Here is an 18,612-nt window from a genome sequence, read left to right as displayed (position 1 = left end):
CTATCTATCTATCTATCTATCTATCTATGTTTTCTGTTGAGGCATAGCTTTGTATAGCTTAGGCTGGCTTTGACTTGAATTGATATTAATCTTCTCTGAGCTTCCCCTGTGCTTGGGTTACTGGTATACTCCGCCATGGCTAGCTTTCTTTTTTAACCTTTTCACCACAAACTTTATGCACAACCTTGGGCGAAGAAAGCATTTGTATTCAAATCATGTAACAGTGGGAGTAATATTTAACTCCTCCCCTGAACTTGACTGCTTATCAGTGAAGGTTCCAGTGAGCAGAAGTCACACTGGTATCTGCAGGGATGGATGTATCACTTCTCCAAGGTGGTCCTCCACACCTCTGCTCTCCTGAGACCCTAGAGCACAATGCTATGGCAGATTGGCTAACAGCAACAAAAAAAGTGTGCAAAACTACAAAGTGCTCTGTGTGCAGTGCTGTTTCTGGCCTCTTTGGCTGTCCCCTGGCAGCTGTGAACACTGAATCCCCAGTGCCTTTCTTGGGCTAGACCACACGACATTTCCCATCCCTCCCCTTATGTCCCTCAATAGCATTGAATGTCGTTAATCAGTTGTCTTTCTTGAATCTTTCGCTTTGGGTTCACACTATTATCTTCTCCTATTCTCTTTCCCTGTGTTCTTAGGATGCCTCTCCCACTCCCACTCGTAGACTCAGCTTCTTCTCAGCCACCGAGTATCCCCCACTAACCCACACCACGTCTGTCCATTTTGTCTCCTAATTATCTTGTGCTTACCTTCTGGGTTTACTTTTGCCTTTCTTACCTTACTTAGTATGATGATATACCATAATTTTGAGGGCCTAGGCTGCTATACAATTAGATTTAACAAACATTCATTGAGTATATAAGTGAATGGAGGTTTAATAAGAGTAGAAAAAATCTGAATCTTTAGAAAACTTTGTCCCTACGTTGCCCAAAGACAAAGCTGATGTGGGTCTTGCTGCAGGCCACACAGTCTGTGTCACAGACCTGCTTCACCAGGTGATTTATTAGGGTGGCTAACAAGGCTGTACTCCAGCCGGTCCAACCATTACTGTCTTCCAACAGAAAGCCCAGAATCTATTGGTTGTTCAGTCCATGAGGCTGGATGTCTCAGCTGGTCTTTAGTAGATGTTGGAATCCTACGAAGTAGGCTCTAAGGCCAGTGAAGGAGTGAACTTCCAGCTAGAGCGAGGGTAAACCTGAAAAGAGCAAGGACTTCCTTCTTCCATGTCGCTTATATAGGCTGCCACCAGGAGGTGTGGCCCAGAATAAAGGTGGATCTTCCCACCTCAAAAGATCCAGACCAAAGGTGGGTCTTCCCACTTTGAATGATTTATAATCCAGAAAGTTCCCTCACGGATGTACCCAGCCCCTTGGGTATTAGTTAATTCCCGATGTAGCCAACAACCAAGAACAGCCATCACGTGCTGCATGCCGCACCCTTGCCGGATGGGATTTTCTCCGGGCTCGCACTCACAGATGCCTCCTCAGGCTCTCATCAGTCTAGTTTATATCAGTCTAGTCATCCTTCTGCTAGGTCATGAATCTTTTTGGTGAGCCTCCTTATGAGAGCCCTGTTGGTTGGAAACACCTGCTACTGTCACCACCCCACACTCAGCACCACCACCATCATCACCCTTTAATTGAAAGGTATCTAACATATGTCGTATCTCTCAATTGTTGTCTGCAGAGGTCTTAGCATTTAAAACTACAGCTCACTTCTTAAAACATCTCTTCCTTCTTGAGCAATAAATTCGAGGATGCAGCATGGTTTCTAAAAGCAAACAAACATTAGGTTCTGGTGCACGTGCAGCAGGCAGTTAGGATGATGGCCACTCAAAGCCTGTTCTCTTCCTCCAGGACTGCGAGGCCTGATGTTGTCCGTCATGATGGCTTCCCTCATGAGCTCCTTGACCTCCATCTTCAACAGCGCCAGCACTCTCTTCACCATGGACATCTACACCAAGATCCGGAAGAAAGCATCTGAGAAGGAGCTCATGATTGCAGGAAGGTAAATGCAGCCCCCACCCCACCCCAACCTGTAGCATGGAAGCTTAAACGACCATGAAAGTTCTATCCGCTCTAGCTCTCATGTTAGGCAAGATTAGCGGATACTAATTAGCATGACTGGAGTTATCTCTGTGGCCAGTTATAATTTACCTGTCACTGGCTTTTTATTTTCTGTGGTACTGGGAGATTGAACTCAGAGCATTGTACATTCTAGGCAAGTGCTAGACCACAGAGCTAGATCCCTGGTCCTTCCAATTCAATTCACGTAGAAAAACAATTGAACAATGTCCCGCTGGAGTTAAAAGAGACATAAGAATTTTTTTTTTATCTCAGCCTACCAGTGAGCATTAACAGAATGCAGTTGTCTGTGCCTTAACCTGGGCTGGAGTGAGCAGAGCCAGGCCCACCAGGTGCAGCTCATTAGGTCCCCACCCAGGCCTCTCCGGTGCTCCAGGATGCTCCTCACGTCCTCACCTCTCTAACTGCTATTTTATTTTATCATTCTATTTTATTTTATTTTATTTTATTTTATTTTATTTTATTTTATTTTATATTTTTTGTGGTCCAGGTATCCCTGATGTCTAGACTCTTTGAAGCAACATTTTTGTTTCAAAAATGAAGTGAAGAATGGACTGAAATTTCATTTGTGAACATCTTCCGTAAATTACAAGGCACCAGCTATGTGCACATATATTTTAACAAATGGTGCTGGGATAGAGCTTGGCGCTTTAAACGTACTAGACAGATGTTCTACCACTGAGCTGCATCCCTACTCTATGTTTTTTTTATTTTTGAGAAGATAAGGATCCCCTCCAAAAAAGGGTGTCTGACGCACACCCTACCGATCAGCACTGGAACCTTGATTGACTTTTTTCTCACAAGGCTTCTGTTGAACAGGAAAGCAGTATGCAACCTTAGCAGTTCTAGCACACATCCATAACTACTCAGCCCGGAACAACCTCACAGTGCCTGAAATGGTTGTGTGGCTTGTAAGAGCAATCAAGGACTCAGATAAGGAAGAGGCAATCGTAATGTAGTGCAGTAGGGGAAGGCTTGGCAGAGGGAAATCTGAGAGTCAGACGTGGCAGGCAGGGTTGGGGAAATAGCCCGAGGTATGGGAGGGTCATCCCAGAGGGAGACCTATGTGAAAACAGTACTCATTTGCTTTAAATATACATGGGGTCCGGGAACTCTAGTCTTCTTTAGGATTACATCAAGTGCATACGTAATGGGATCTTGTAAGAGAATCTCCCACAATTTTACAACATGAAGTAAAATTCAGGAAGAAGAGAGCCAGAAATACCTGGTTACTTCCTAACTAACCCTGTTTCTGCAGAATCTCTCCTTGGCTAATGTTTTTAACTTTGTTAACACTTCATATGAAAGAAGGAAAAGGAGATGGTGTTTAAAAAACTTATCTCCAATTTGTGAGAACTTTTTCTCTTATAATCTTGTACCTAGACTTCAATTCCTCTCAAAGTGGGATTTTCATGTTAGGTCACTGGGCCTTGCCGACTGTTGAAAGTCACATGTGTTTCCTAGTCATAGACACAGACAACTTTCAGGTAAGCAGAGTAAGGAAGAAAGGAGCCTCAGGAATGAATCTGCTTATTATGCTCCACTGTGTTGATATGAGATATGCATGTAGTCATACACACACACACACACACAAACACACGTGCTTTGACATCTGCATACATACATACATACATGCATCTATATATTGATATGCATACATGTATCTGTGTAGAGTGCTGACATTGTCTTGTGGCACTCTGACTGCAGGTTGTTCATCCTCGTGCTCATCGGCATCAGCATTGCCTGGGTTCCCATCGTGCAGTCTGCTCAGAGTGGACAGCTCTTCGACTACATCCAGTCTATTACCAGCTACCTGGGGCCGCCCATTGCAGCTGTCTTCCTGCTTGCCATCTTCTGCAAGAGAGTCAATGAACAAGTAGGTACCGCCCAGCGGCTCCAGCAAGGCCAGGCTGCTGCAGAAGTTGTTTGTGGGGATTTGCATATTCTCTGGGAGAAGGATTCTGCGTCGCAGAGATTTCCAGTAGAAACGGATATGCAGTTATGGGTTTGGATGGATATGCCTCGGGGACTCGTGGAGGCTCCCTGAGAGCTGGGAGTTAGTATCAAATCCTCTGTCTTTCTCTGACTTCCTGTTCTTGCTATAAGGTCCCAACTAATAGTGTATGTTTCCCATCCAATCATTTCTTTCCTAAACACTTGGTTTTATTTTCTTCAACACCCGGCACTCTGCACATTCCTATGGTTTCTGCCCAGCATGGGTTCACTGGTACACAGTGAAGTTGGCCATACGTTACAGTACATATAAGGTTTGTCCTCATTATAAATTCTCTGATGAATGAGTATATGTGAGCTACAAGTGGAGGTTCCTGTGGTCATTATATGCATAAGGGAGGTAGGTCTGTACTCTCAGATCTCTGGTGATAAGGCAGGAGGGCTGACTGGAGGTTTTCCCACTCTCACTGAGTGAGCTTTCTCTGCTGCATGACTTTTTTGGTGCACAATAAGGCTTTCCGCGTTCCCTACGCACACCTGCCTTCTCACTACCGTGGCTCCACTCTTTCTACCCATCCAATCTCTGTGACTGTGACTTAACTCTGTGGCTCCCACCAGGAAGTCTTGTTTGTAGTCCCTGGGTAAGCAACTCCAGAGGGTGTTCTAGTACAAGGTATCTACAGTGTGAACATTCTAGTCGGAATTCCTCAGGGCCCCAGAAAGGACAAAGTCCTAGTGCTTAGGCAGTTCATCAGTGAAACTGTGTAAGACAGATGATAAATAGACCATAAAATGCAGGACAAAGAGTAGGTAGGCAGAGATGTAAAATGGGCCACAACAGCAGACACTGGAACCTGCAGAGAAGGTTCCTCGGAGGAGGAAAGGGGTTAAAGTTAGAGGAGAAAGACAGAGGGAGCAGCCAGTGTGGAAATGGAAGGAGATTATGAGACTTGTAAGGGGTTTTACCTGTCATGAGAGGGCGTTTATGTGTGTGAAGAATAGAAGGCACAGCTGGAAAACAGGGCAAGAGCAGGTTAGAAATAGTACCTTTGCAGCCCAGGCGAGTGACTCTGAGTTCACAGGAAGGTGAGATCAAGTTTAAAGTATAGTAGAAGTGATTCCTAGGTGGATCCACTAGTGACAGTGGATGTGCTGTCAAGCACCACCTACAGGGAAGGGCTGGGCACGAGCGGCTGCTGCCCACGTGCCATGCTAGTTGTCTGACATGAAGCACACGGTGGCATGGTTTTGATTTTCTTCCAGGAGCAGATGAATACTCTACCAAGGAAATACTTTGTTAGAGTTTTGAGGCACCCAATCAGTACATGTGCATCTCTTCCTCATCTGTGATGAAGATAGTCCAGAGTTTCTGCTGACACACAGCTGATGCATAGATAGAGTCATAGACCCAGAGAGATCAGAACTACAACTCAAGTTGATGTTTTACAAATTAGTAAATTCTAAGTAAATATACTGGGATAAGTTTAGTGGAGATTGTGAGAAAGCTGGCTCATTGGAGAATACTAAAACAAAAATTCAGATAGTGTGTTGGAAAGCACACTGTTCCACCTTACTTGTTCTTGCAGTAGACCACAAGGACACCCACTCAGCACTTCCAAATACTAATGGTGAGAACTGGCACAGAGTTCCACAGTTCTCAATTATAAGAGATTTTGCTTTTCCTGCTTCAAGCAGGGTAATGTTTAGAATGCGTACACAGATCTGGTGGTAGCAGGCAGGCATAATCCAGACATCTTAAAATACACAAGTCGACACTTCCAGAGAACCATCCAGCCCAAATACCACAGTGATCTCTTTTAGTTTTGTTAAGACTATGTGTCTATTCATGTTCGTTTGACATGCCGCAGTTGAAGATCCCTGGGAGAGAGTCCAAGAAGAGCAAGGACAGGTTGCAAGGGCCCTCGGGATTGGCCAGGAGCTGCATTTAGTAAGGCATAGCTCGAGTCTTCCAACAAGGCTCCAAGACTTGTCAAGAGTTTCTAAGGATAAAGGGAAGAGAAGAGAGTAATTGAAATGAGGGAGGAGAAAATCAGGAGGAGGAGGAGGAGGAGGAAAAGGACAAGAAGGGAGCACCTCATCAATGCTGTTCATCAGTAAGATGCTAAGTGGTGTCAGTGCTCCCGTGCCTGATGATCTGGGTTCCATCCAGATCCCATATAAAGGTGGGAGGAGAGACCCAACCCCACAAAACTGTCCTCTGACCTTCATGCTGTGGTGTGCACATGCCCTCCTCTCATATCAGGTGTGGAACCCTGCCCTCTGCTCCACACACAGTAAAAAATTAAAAAGCAAAGACTGTTCTTTGTGGGACTGGAGAGACAGACAGCTCAGCAGCTAAGAGCATGCTCTGCTTTTTCAGAGGACTAGAGTTTGGTTCTTCGCACCCACATCCAGAGCTCACACGTACTCAGTTCTATGATGCTTCTGGCCCGTGCAGGTACCTGCGCTCATGTGCACCCTTCTCCTCGCATATGCAATAAAGTATAAATCTTCCAAAACACAAGAAAATTTTCAAAGGAAAAGTATTTGCAGAATAATGAGAAACTTATTCTTGTCTTTTCCCATTTTCATGTAATTGTTTAAAAGAAACTTCTAGATTTCAGGCATGGGTTATGCACTCCCAACTGAAAGTGAATACACTTTAGTTCCTTCTCCAGGGTAGCTCAAAGCTTAAATGAGGACAGCTAGAGAACTGAATAAAAGATGATGTAGCAATTGGGCCTATGCTCATAGGAAGATGTCTCCACAGAAAAGAGGGAACACACACCAAGTTCTGAATAGCTTATTCTATTTAATCTAGGGCAGGAAAGAAGACTCCATACTCTCCTGGACAGAGAAAGCAAATTTGACAAAGACCCTAGGAAATTAGCATAGATGGCATCATTAATGTTAGCCAGTAATGTAGTGTGTGCTGGTTTTAACGAGAATAGCCTCCACAGACTCATATTTTTGATGCTTGATCCTCAATTGGTGCAACTGTTTGGGAAGGATTAGGAGGTGTGGCCTTGTTGGAGGAAGTGCGTCAATGGAGTTGGACAAAAGCTCATTCCATTTCCTGTTGGCTCTATCTGTCTCTGACCCATGTTTATGAATCGGATGAGCTCTGTCTCAGCTACTGCCCCAGTGCCGTGCTTGCCTGCCTGCTGCCATGGTGGTTATGGGTTATAACTCTCTGCAACTGTGAGCCCCAAATTGCAATGCTTTCTTTGACAAGTTGCCTTGGCCATGGGGTTTTGTCTCAGTAATAGATAAGTAACTAAGACACTATGCTTGGAATATAAAATATGTTGGTTCAGATGACCCGCAAAGAGATTGTTCAATGCTTGATAAAATCATGAAGTCTCTCTTTTACCATCTTGCTGATAGCATTATAACTTGTCCCTCAGCTTTTAGAAAGTGGCCTTTGGCAGTGGGCATGGTTCTCTAGGTGAGGACTGGCCAGAAGGAAAGAAGTCAAGTAGAAGAAAGAGGATTGGAAGGAAAGAAGAGAGGAGGCAAAAAGAAAGGGTGGAAGCAGATCTCTAAAAACACGATTTTTAGTCCTTTAAAGCCTTTGCATTTTTCATATACACCCCACTCAAATTTAATGTAAATTCCATTAAATTCCACACAGTAAAATTCCATTCTCAAAATAAAATGAGTGACATTGCATGTATAAAGGCAGATAAGCCAGGCGGCAGTAGTGCACACCTTTAATCCCAGCACTCAGGAGGCAGAGGCAGGTGGATCTCTATGAGTTCAAGGGCAGCCTGGTAGACTGGGTCCTGGTGGGAGCATAGAGGTTGGTTTGGATGAAGGCAGAGGTAGCAAGATTAGGCAAGGGCACTGGGGCTGGGAGCCTGGGCTAGATCAGGTAGACTGGGGAGAAGGCATGAATGAGTTTTAGAGACCTACTAGGCTAGACCCTGGAGAAGGATCTGGGGGATCTGGCAGGGTAGATAGGTAGGACATGACACAGAAGGAACCTGAGAGTGCCAGCAGGCAGGGTAGGTTGCTATGGAATTTTAGGGTAGGTTGTAGTTCAGGCAGGTGTGGCCAGACAAGGTAGGGGTGCTGGAAGTGGGACTTGAGCTGGGTCTGGTTGGAGAGTCACTGAGTTAGGACCTGGAAAAGGGTGTGGGAGGTTGGATAGGTTGGATGTGAGGCCAGAAAGACCTGTGGGTTCCTGGAAATGCTCTATACATTCTTATGGAAAGGTTTCTTTCTCCTTCATTCCTTAAAAATTCCTTGATTTGTGCTGGGCATGGTGGTGCACACCTGTAATCCCAGCACTTGGGAGGCAGAGGCAGGTGGATTTCTGAGTTCGAGGCCAGCCTGATCTCCAGGACAGCCTAGGACTACATAGAGAAACCCTGTCTCAAAAAAAAAAAAAAAAAAAAAAAAAAAAAAACCAAAACAAAAAACAAAACACAAAAAAATTCCTTGATTTGTTTTATGATGTCTACAGAGAAGATAAATTGTCATTAATTACTTTGTATCAGATTGTACCCAAATCTGGAGTCTTGTGAGGATGTTAGCTGAAGGCACACAGGCTCAGATGATTATGACTATTATTTCTGTGGTCCTGAGGATTGAGTCTGTGGCCTCATTCATGCTAGGCAATCTCTCCACTACTGAGCCACACCCCTCACCCCCAAAGTTGTTTTGAAGTTAGAAGGAAGTTTTTTAATTAACACACACTGTTAATAGTCTGTAACAATCAACAGACATTTGATCCCATTATATTTTGAATTCTTGTTTTATGATTCAGGATACCATGTTGCTGGAACAATGAAGACAGTCTCAGTGGCTTGTATTTTGATGCTAATTCTACTCCTGGGAGGGGCTACAGATGAGGAGCTGTCTTGTGAACCTTATCCACACCTTAACTTTTCAAATAAAGGCTTGAGCCAATGATTGGGCAGGAGGAAGGGGGAGGAGCTGAGGATTTGGGGGAGGAGAAAAGGATCAACAGAAAAGGAGAGGAGGATGGAGGATCAAGAGGAAGGGGAGGGAATTATGGGGGATCAACAGAGAGGCTGGAGAGAAGCTGGTGGCCTGGAGAAACCTGCAAGTTATATGGGATAGTATAGATGGGACAAGAGTAGTGTAGTGGGAGATCTGCCCAATCTACGCTTGTAGCTTGTATTGTTACGGATTAAGTTGAAATTTCTTTTACCCGATAATTGGGTTGGAAACAAAATAGCAACATCGTAGAAAGTGCTACTTAACATTTCTGTCCTGAATCTGAATTTCAGTGTTCTGGCCCCTGGTGGAGCCTTTTCTCCCCTCTGTCTTCATTTCTGTCTTCTGTTACTTAGGGAAACGAGAATGCCAGTTGCTTTCTGGTTTTAGCACTGTTGACCCAGGCTTCTTCTTTTCCAGGGAGCCTTCTGGGGACTGATTATAGGGTTCTTGATTGGAATCTCCCGTATGATCACTGAGTTTGCCTATGGAACCGGGAGCTGCATGGAGCCCAGCAACTGTCCCACGATCATCTGTGGGGTCCACTATCTGTACTTTGCCATCATCCTCTTCGTCGTCAGTGTCATCACCATCTTGGTCATCTCCTTACTCACCAAGCCCATTCCAGACGTGCATGTGAGTACCCACTTGAGAGCTTTCCCGCCCTTTTCCCACGGGCCTTGCTGCAGCACCCCCATGAGCATCCCATAATTGCACGACTGAAATAGTTCCAGCTTATTGTTGGCTTCACAAAGAGGGATGCAGGATGAAAACCATGGAACACTTGCTGTACCGGCGCTGTCTGGTACAAGTCCTTACAGCCCAGACTTCAGACTAGGGCTGTTCTGGAGACTCTGCTCCCTAAGTGACAGCTACAAGTGAAGTGGGGTCACTTGACAGGCAGCATAATAGGGCCAACTCATCCTCATCCCAGCAAGGAGCATGCCTCGTTACAAAAATCACCCCGTCGGGAAACCTTAATAAAGTGTGGTTTTCTTCTCAGCTTTTTCTAATTAAGGCATTTTTAACAGTATGCTTTATTCTGTTTTCTGTTGCTATAATTGAATGCCACAGACTAAGTAATAAGTTTGTTTCTCTCACAGTTATACATGCTGGAAAGTTAAAGACTGAGAGGCTTCGTGTGGTGAGGGGCTTCTTACAGCATAAAAATGTGGCAGCTGGTGTCATGATAGACACTGTGTGCAAGAGAGAGGGTGAAAGGGTTGAAGGCAAACTTCACCATCTCTGTTATTTTTTATCAGAAAGTTTCTCCCATGATGGCAGTATTAAGAGGCAGTTGGATTCTCTACCTCCAAAGATAATCTAAAGGAAGACCCCACTCTTAATATTGTCACACTAGCAATTACATCCTGATATTTGTTTTGGAGGAGACACTCAGGTCACGTCACTCTACCAGTGTTCACCCATTTCAAGCCTTTAGAAATCATAATACCCTTATTTAGCTGCAGATGCTGCAGTTGGATTAAAGTTCTTTCATAAATTCACCAATTCAAAGAAGGATAACCAAAAACAGGTCCATTTTATTATAAACAAAGTAATCTGATGACCTAACACAAAATGACTTTCTAGTGTTCTCAGGTTTGCAGAGGGAACAGAGCTAGAAAATTAACCCAACTGTCTGAGATAGGGTTTGTATCTATGTAGCATGACCAAGGTAACTCCTAGGAAACATTTAATTGGGGATGGCTTAAAGTTTCAGAGGTTTAGTCCATTGTCATCGCGGCAGGAAACATCGCAGCAAGTGCTAGAGAAGGAGTCGAGAATTCTACATCTTGTTAGGAAAGCCATCAGGAGGACTGATTCTATACAGGGCAGAGCTTGAGCAGTAGGAGACCTCAAAGCCCGCCCCCACAATGACACACTTCCTCCTACAAGGCTACACTTCCTAAGAGGGCCACTCCCCATAGGCCAAGCATTCAAAAACCTGAGACTATGGGGGCCAAACCTACTCAAACCACCAGACCAACCCAGCAGTCATCTGTGTAGAGAGAAAAGGGGTTGTGTGAACACTTTACTCCAGCACACCGAAATACAAGCACCCATAGACTCCGTAAGAGACCTTTAACCTCACCATCAGATTATCGAGACCTAAGACAAACCTTCATGTAAAACAGACTCTGCATCTGTAGCTGCAGGTTTACCAGCTTGTCTTTCCCAGCTCTGTGGTAGGGGTTTTATGTTGTATAAACCATTTCCAGTATCTCAGCTTTCAGAAGTATTGAAGCTGTAAACATATTTAGCTCTGAGCTTCCTTGTGAAATGGAGAAACCCAAAAGGCATGATTGTGATGGACATGCTACATTGATTCTCTCAGACTAGCAAATTTCTCCCTCACGTTCTGATTATACCAGTAGAAACTGACCCTGCTTTACATGCTGATGTGGCTCATGTTCCTAGTTTCATTTGATTATATATCTCATTTACGTGACGATATTCAATAGCAGGATCTTATACTGCTGGTGTGCATAAATGACTGTCTGGTTTTGTTTCTTAGTAGCAGGGCTGAAAGGAACACACTTATTAGGAGAAAATTGAATTCACTCACACACCAAGCATTTATATTTTAGGCAAAAAATGTAATACCTTCATATAAAATATGCTGAATTTTCGTCATTTACACCATCCGTTACCATCTTTCACCCTGTGAAACGTTTTCTTTCCAACAAGCCCATTCTTTCTTTGAATCTTTCGGCCCACAAAGCTTAATTATGGCTGCTTTCTTGGGAATGAGCAGGGAGTCAGTCACAGAGCATGGGGACTTAACACCGGCTATGCCATTGAAGAAAATGACACCCCCACCTTCAGGGACCCTTGGTTGTCCAGAGTCCCTCAGTGTGTGCTGGGGACTCATGATCACCTTCACCATTTTTTCATGCATGGCGACAGGCCCAGCCTTGTGCAAGCCACAGCTGCACTGGGTCACGAGCATAATGGTGTGTTGTGTCTAGGAGACACTATTCACAGCTCTCCTCCCAGCGCTCTCTAACAGTCCTTTTGTCTTCTTTTCTGTGACACTTCCTGAGCCTTGGAGGTGATGATGCAGATGCCTTGTTTAGGAATGAGTTAAGGAGGTCTCTTAGCCTCTCTCTATATATTATGATATATAATACATTTAGGCTCTATGTATATTTATATTTCTGCTCCAACCACATTTAGAAATGATGTGTGAACAGGACAGATATCTATCTTTCCTTGGTGTGGAGAGGCCATATTCTTTTCCTTTCTTGATGCATACTTTTTGTTTCCATAGAGTCTTAGCCTAAGACACTCCTTACATCTTCCTGGTAATACTCTGCTTTCTCTGCAGCTGCACCGTCTGTGCTGGAGTCTGCGCAACAGCAAAGAAGAGCGTATCGACCTGGATGCAGGAGAGGAGGAGGACATCCGGGAGGACCCTAAGGACACCATCGAAATGGGTGAGTTCCTAAGCCATCTGTTGAAGTCTTTTGAGAATGCCTTCCTTGAGGCTCATGCCTAGTCCTTGGGACTGAAGGAGGAGCAGGGTGAAAGACAGGTGCGTGGATGCCTTTGAGAACGTTCACCACATGGTGAAGCTGAGAGGAAACCTCTCAGCTGCCTCACTTCCTGTGTTTGGCAGAACTCAGTGAGTCAGTGAATGAAGAATTTGTTCTTGATTTGGAGCACAGTCAGGGGTTGGGGAATTAGGGCTTTGCTGACATAGCCTCTGAACTAAGACAAAGGTATATACACATGCTATACTTATTACTGGTGACACTGGGGGTATGGGACAGAGGCTCTGGGGATCTTACATCTTCTTTGGGTGCTTAGGATGATACTTAGTGTGTACAGACTTATTCTTGATTATTTCTTTTCAGTTCTGGGGCCCAGACCTTACTTAGGCTTAGCATATTGCAAGGGAAGCACTCTAGCTCTGAGCTAGCCTACTCTAGCCCAAGGCTTGCCCTTTAAATTAAGTCTGTCTCCAATGTTCATGCTACATCTTTTACTGTCTATGTGGAACAGGTGCACATACCACAAATACATGCGTGTAGTGTGCAGAAGAGGTACGGGGACCCGAGTCCGTGTGCTTTATCTGGTACTGAAATGGAAGGCTTATTCTGCAGGGCAGTACTAGATAAAGCAGGACAGGTTATGAGTCTGGCATCAGATACATAGCTGTGGACCCACTGGGTGTCAAAACTCACTATGTGCCTGGAGGCTACTTACCCTCATCATCTCACTAGAGAATTCTGATACATATATGCACTTGATCACTAAAGCTCTGTTTTAAAAAGTGTGTAAGCTAGGAGTGGTGACACACGCCCATAATCCCAGCAGCTGGCACACCAGACCTGCTACATATTTAGACTCCAAAACACAAAACTCTGACTTACAAAAACCAGAAAGTGGCAATCAGTAGTCTCTGAACATTGTGTTAAAACATGGACTGGTCTCACAGCTGGTGACAGGCAGAACTGACATTTGAAGCTACATCTGTCTGCCTCCAATGCCACCACTGACCTCTGAGGAGGGACTCTGTTCCCTTGACAGGCATCCACTTTGGGGGTCATGCCCGATTGGATGATTTGATGCGGCAGTGTGAGCAAGCACTGGCATGTATTAAGTCCAACAAGTACTGATCATTGTTGCTGTGCTTTAGGGCCTGTTCAGAGTAACCTTTGCGTCACAGATGGATCTGTTATGAAATCTTAGAAGAGACAAATGCAACCAGTTCTCTCCTGAGTCAGGCCAGCCTCGTTGCTGTCCAGTGGTATAGCAAACAGGTCCAGGTCCTATATTGTAGGGGTGGGCTTACCATCTCTTTCTAAGTCAGTTGTCCATCTCAGTATTAGCACCTCTCTCATTGTCTGTCGTCTTCTCTGACTATTCTAAATCAAAACACATTGTTATTGGTCCTGGAAGAGCTAAAACACAGACAACCATGAGGATGCAGAATCCAATTCCGCACTGCCTCCCTCGAATGTAAACCCATTTGAGCATTGTATTCAATCCCATCCTGAGAACGAGGCGGGAGGGGGTGCTGCTAGAGAACGGGAAAGGCTTTGTGGTACTCCGGCTTCCCTGGGGACTCTTTCCGGTGCCTCTAGCCGTGGCATCTAACAAGGCCTTGTGACTTTCTGTAGACACCGAAGCCCCCCAGAAGGAGAAAGGATGCTTCAGGAAGGCATATGACCTGTTTTGCGGGCTGGACCAGGATAAAGGACCAAAGATGACTAAGGAAGAAGAGGAAGCCATGAAGATGAAGATGACAGACACTTCTGAGAAGCCCTTGTGGAGGACAGTGGTGAACATCAATGGCATCATCCTGCTGGCTGTGGCCGTCTTCTGCCATGCCTATTTTGCCTGAATGCTGCCTTCTGGTGCAGACTTGGCAACTCTGGAATTGTCATTCCGCTTTAGACCCACTCTGTAGTGGCAAAGGGAAACTGGCCAGTTGTAAATTTCACTCATTCAGATAAAAGATGTATAAGTGTGATTATAGGCTTGCTGGAGGAAAGTGATTACGTTGCTGTGAATTCATGCATTTGAAGCCAATGTGACCCACTCAGCTCTCACGCCAGAGCTTTAGAAGTGAAGTTGACTCAGATATAGAAAAAGCCACACCAAGACACAGAAGCCCTGTGTTGTCTGATGTCACTCTGTCAGGTACATCCAGCTTGTAATTATTGTTTATAATCCTTAAATACTATTTTTTGAAAATTGTAGTCTGGTCCCTGTCAACCTGACCCCTCAACCCCTTTTCCTCCTCCTCCTCCTCCTCTTCCCCTTCCTCCTCTTCCTCCTTCTCCTTCTCTTCCTCCTCTTCTCCTCCTCCTTCTCCTTCTCCTCCTCTTCTTCTTCCTCCTATTTTTCTTCCTAAACGAAATTTCCTGTCATTGCATCCCTCCCTCTAGATTTTTTTTTAGTTAAAAAAATCAATTTGACAAATGGAAGAATGCCCAGAGCTGAGGACAGGAACCTTGTCCTGTGAATTTGTTCTTTAAAGTGGCAGTCTCAAGGAGACAGTATTTACTTGAACAAGGTGGGGGACTCACACCAGTTGGGGGTACAGGCAATCTGAGTACTGAGAGCTTTCTGGTCTTTAAAGAATGCCTGTTGTGTGTCTTCAGGTTTGTTACTATCCATCTCGGCAGCCCCTGCACCTGAAGCGTCTTAGCCATTCAGGAAAGTTCGTTGACTTCATAAATCTTACGGCATGCATTGATGGGTGCTTCCTAGCCCTGGCTTAGCTTTTATTATTTTATCTTATTTTACTTTATTTTATTTTATTTTATTTTGGTGGCTGCACAAAGTATACCAATGGAGTCTATTATGGAGTGGAATGCATTGTATAGTGTCTCTCTGCCTCATGGTGCTGATGTTGACACACAATACAGTCTTAGACGTTGACATTACTTGATAGAACAGAGTAGCACCTACAGGGACATCTGCCATCCTGCTGCGGCACACTCTCCCAGGAATCTTTGAAGTAATCAGCCTGAGGTCCTCTTTCCCATGTGTGCACATGGCCACAACGATTGTCTTGTAAGGTGTCTTCACTGGCGATCACCCACTGACCAGACTAAGACAGCCAGCCTCAGTTATAGACGGTAGGTGCTTAGTGGTTTTAGTTGGAAGAAGACTGTTTATGTTGAGCTAGTTTCCCATGGGAAAATAATTTTCATTTAACTTAAAATCAATCCATTAATTAATTAAAATTGTACTTTCAAAATCTCAATTATATTGTAATATTATCCCATTGAAGCCAGGAAATCAGCATATTATTGTAGAATGAATTCAAGTTAGCTTAGAAGCAAGCTGAGTAAGGTGTTGGGCATAGATGTGGCTTGGAGTGTCAGTGGATGGCTTGTTGGTATAGAAGAAAGAAAACCTGGAGAGAGTTGCTGAAGGTGTTTTCTTGTTCCCTGTGAGCTGTGCTGAGAAGAGGGGTAATTGGAGAACCTCTCATGTCTAGCGCACTCAGGGTGTGCGCTCAGGGCGCTCAGGCCCAGGAGGGCTTTGCGGTGAGTTGTGAGTATTGAGAGGAGAAAGGGAGGGACCAAAGTGTGGGAAGGGAAAGGCAATGTAAACTACCCAGATTGTTTCGGCTTCATTGCATGGCCAATGATTTACTGTATATATTGTAATAAATTATTTTGTCTGACCTGTGTGCTTGTCTTGGTGCTTGTAGGAGAAGACACTTTGAAGGGGGACAGGAGACACATAAACAACAAGGTGTGGGCAGATGCTCTATTACGTTGTATTATAGTCCCACTGGTTAAAGGGTATTATGTTAATAAGAATAACAACATGGAAATTCTAACAGCTTTGAAATATCAGATAAATAGTTAGCCTAATTGTTAGTATTCACACACACACACACACACACACACACACACAGTTGAACGATTAAAAATTATAACCAGAACCAGGTACAAAGGCGTGACTCTATACTCTCAGGTACCGGACAGGCCCAAGCAGGAGGAATGCTTGAGCACAAGAGTTTGAGAGACACCTGGGCGACATAACCATATCCTAACTCAAGAAATATGTAGCTGCTCAGCTATTCAGAAATACAGCTTGCCCTCTGAGTTCAGTCAGTGTTGCAAGACATTGGGTAGTATTCCCCTGGGAGGACAGGGAGTGTACCAAGTCTTAACTCCCCACCCATGGTCACCTCTGAGGCCAGGGCAGTATGCCAAAACTTCAGTGCTTACCCACAGTTACCCTCTGAGGTCAGGGAGTACACCAAGGCTTTGAACTCCACCACTGGTCCAACTCTGTAGTCAAAGAATTCACTGAGACTTGAACCCCAGCCAGAGCACCCTCAGCGGCCATCAAGTACAGGGAGATTTCAGCCCCACACAGGCAGCTGCCCTCAGAGGGCAGGGAGTGAACAGAGACTCTGGCCCCCACTTGTCTTTATTCCCTAAAACAATTGGTTCTTAAGGGGTGAGTGCATTGTAATCAATGCCACTCTGTTTCCATAGTGAGTTTATTGCTGGATTGTCACTATTGCTGCAGGCAGTAGTCAGTCTCAGGAAATACCATCTCCACATGACTACAACCTAGTCTCTTCTGAACACCAAGAAAGCTTCCACAGAAACAAGGTGCGCTGAATCAGTAACAACACTTAACCAATGACTGAATTCTGTGCGAGTAGACCCCAGTACAAAAAAAAAAAAGTCGATGCTATTATGTCCCTCAATGGAAGGGACTTAAAAGAAACTAGAAAACAAAACCAAGAGAAGCACTATACATGTGTTCAGAGATGTCAAAGAAGACACGAGCAGACTCCCGAGTGATTTCCTGAGAACACAGAGACCTGAGTGACATAAAGTCAATTCAGGATGTGGGAGCCATAAAGCTCAGTTACGTTTGTAGTAGTAGTTCTGGGCTGTTCACAGCCTTGGTAAAGAAGCTTCTTGTTCTCAGCAGACAACAGATGGTACAGAGACAACTGATCAAAATGCTCTGAACCAAAGACTGAGCACTCAACACTAAGTTGACCATCTTTATCACCCATCCCACTTCCTAAGGTCAGAGAAGACCACACAAGAGGAACTGGAAAGGACATGAGATCCAGAGCAGGGAGGAGTGCTGTGAAATGCAGTATCTAGGATACGACATGACTGTTCTCCAACTCACAACCCCTGTGGGCACCTGCACGAGACCTGGACAAGATCAAGTCAGCCAAAATTTCACATAGATGGAAGAGATGATCCCTGGGCCTCACTCCTTACTGAAGAGCTATTGTCAGGTTATAGCTGCTTGAGAAGAGAATCACACATAGACACTCACACAAGCACACACAGACATACACACATAAGCACACACATACACATACATAGGCACGAAAACACACACACAGAAGCATACAGAGATACACACACTCATACACATAGACACACAGACACAGAGACAGACACACAAATACACACATAGACACACAGACACACAAACATACACACACATCACCCAGCTTCTCTTAATACACTTATCTCCATTCCACAGAAAGGTTGGGGCCCTCACTGCTCCAATAAGGCGGATCAGCCTGGTGAAATGGAGTCTGTCTGCCTCTCTGCATCACTTTTGCACAGGGGACAAGGGAGTTCAAGGCCAGACTGTGCTGTCTAGCAATTTGCAGGCAAGCCCATGCTCCACTGTGAAACTTTTCTCAAGGAAAGAAAAGAAAAATACTGACATTTTTTTTTGGTAACCAAATGAGTTAATGAGCAACGACAGCAACAACCAAACAAGCAAAGTAATGTATGGAATGTTTACATTTGGCCAGACCTAAAGGAGATAATGTGTCTTTTTCCCAGGTGTTTAAAATGAAACAGGGAGAGAAATTTAAAAAAAAAAAATCCCTCACTATATGGGCCTCTAAAACCTTAGCATTCCAGGTCAGAGACAAGTGGAGCTGGGTTCCAGAGGAAATAAGATGGTTCAAGTGCAACCCATGCAGGGGGAAAAGGCTGCTGGGTATTTAGAAATGTGCCTCCCGGTACCAATGTCTTAGGGTTTCATTGCTGTGAGGAGACACCATGACCAAGGCAACTCTTATAAAGGACAACATTTAATTGGGGTTGGCTTACAGTTCAGAGATCTAGTC

The 18,612-nt window shown here is 44.6% G+C and overlaps 1 protein-coding gene across 1 annotated transcript in view; it reads left to right on the top strand.

The window, feature by feature from the left end:
* The window catches only part of Slc5a1 (solute carrier family 5 member 1), a 70,175-nt gene extending 54,046 nt beyond the window's left edge, over positions 1–16,129 (top strand). The window contains exons 11-15 of the mRNA XM_052199384.1: positions 1,869–2,019; positions 3,804–3,972; positions 9,435–9,650; positions 12,343–12,451; positions 14,141–16,129. Of these exons, the coding sequence (XP_052055344.1) occupies positions 1,869–2,019; positions 3,804–3,972; positions 9,435–9,650; positions 12,343–12,451; positions 14,141–14,364 (869 nt within the window). The 3' untranslated portion in view covers positions 14,365–16,129. The remainder of the gene's footprint in view (positions 1–1,868; positions 2,020–3,803; positions 3,973–9,434; positions 9,651–12,342; positions 12,452–14,140) is intronic.
* Positions 16,130–18,612: the final 2,483 nt, after the last annotated feature.

This window comes from Apodemus sylvaticus, chromosome 11, assembly GCF_947179515.1.
Source record: "Apodemus sylvaticus chromosome 11, mApoSyl1.1, whole genome shotgun sequence".
NCBI lineage: Eukaryota > Metazoa > Chordata > Mammalia > Rodentia > Muridae > Apodemus > Apodemus sylvaticus.
Note: the sequence above shows the minus strand (reverse complement) of the source record. Positions and strands in the feature narration are given on the sequence as shown.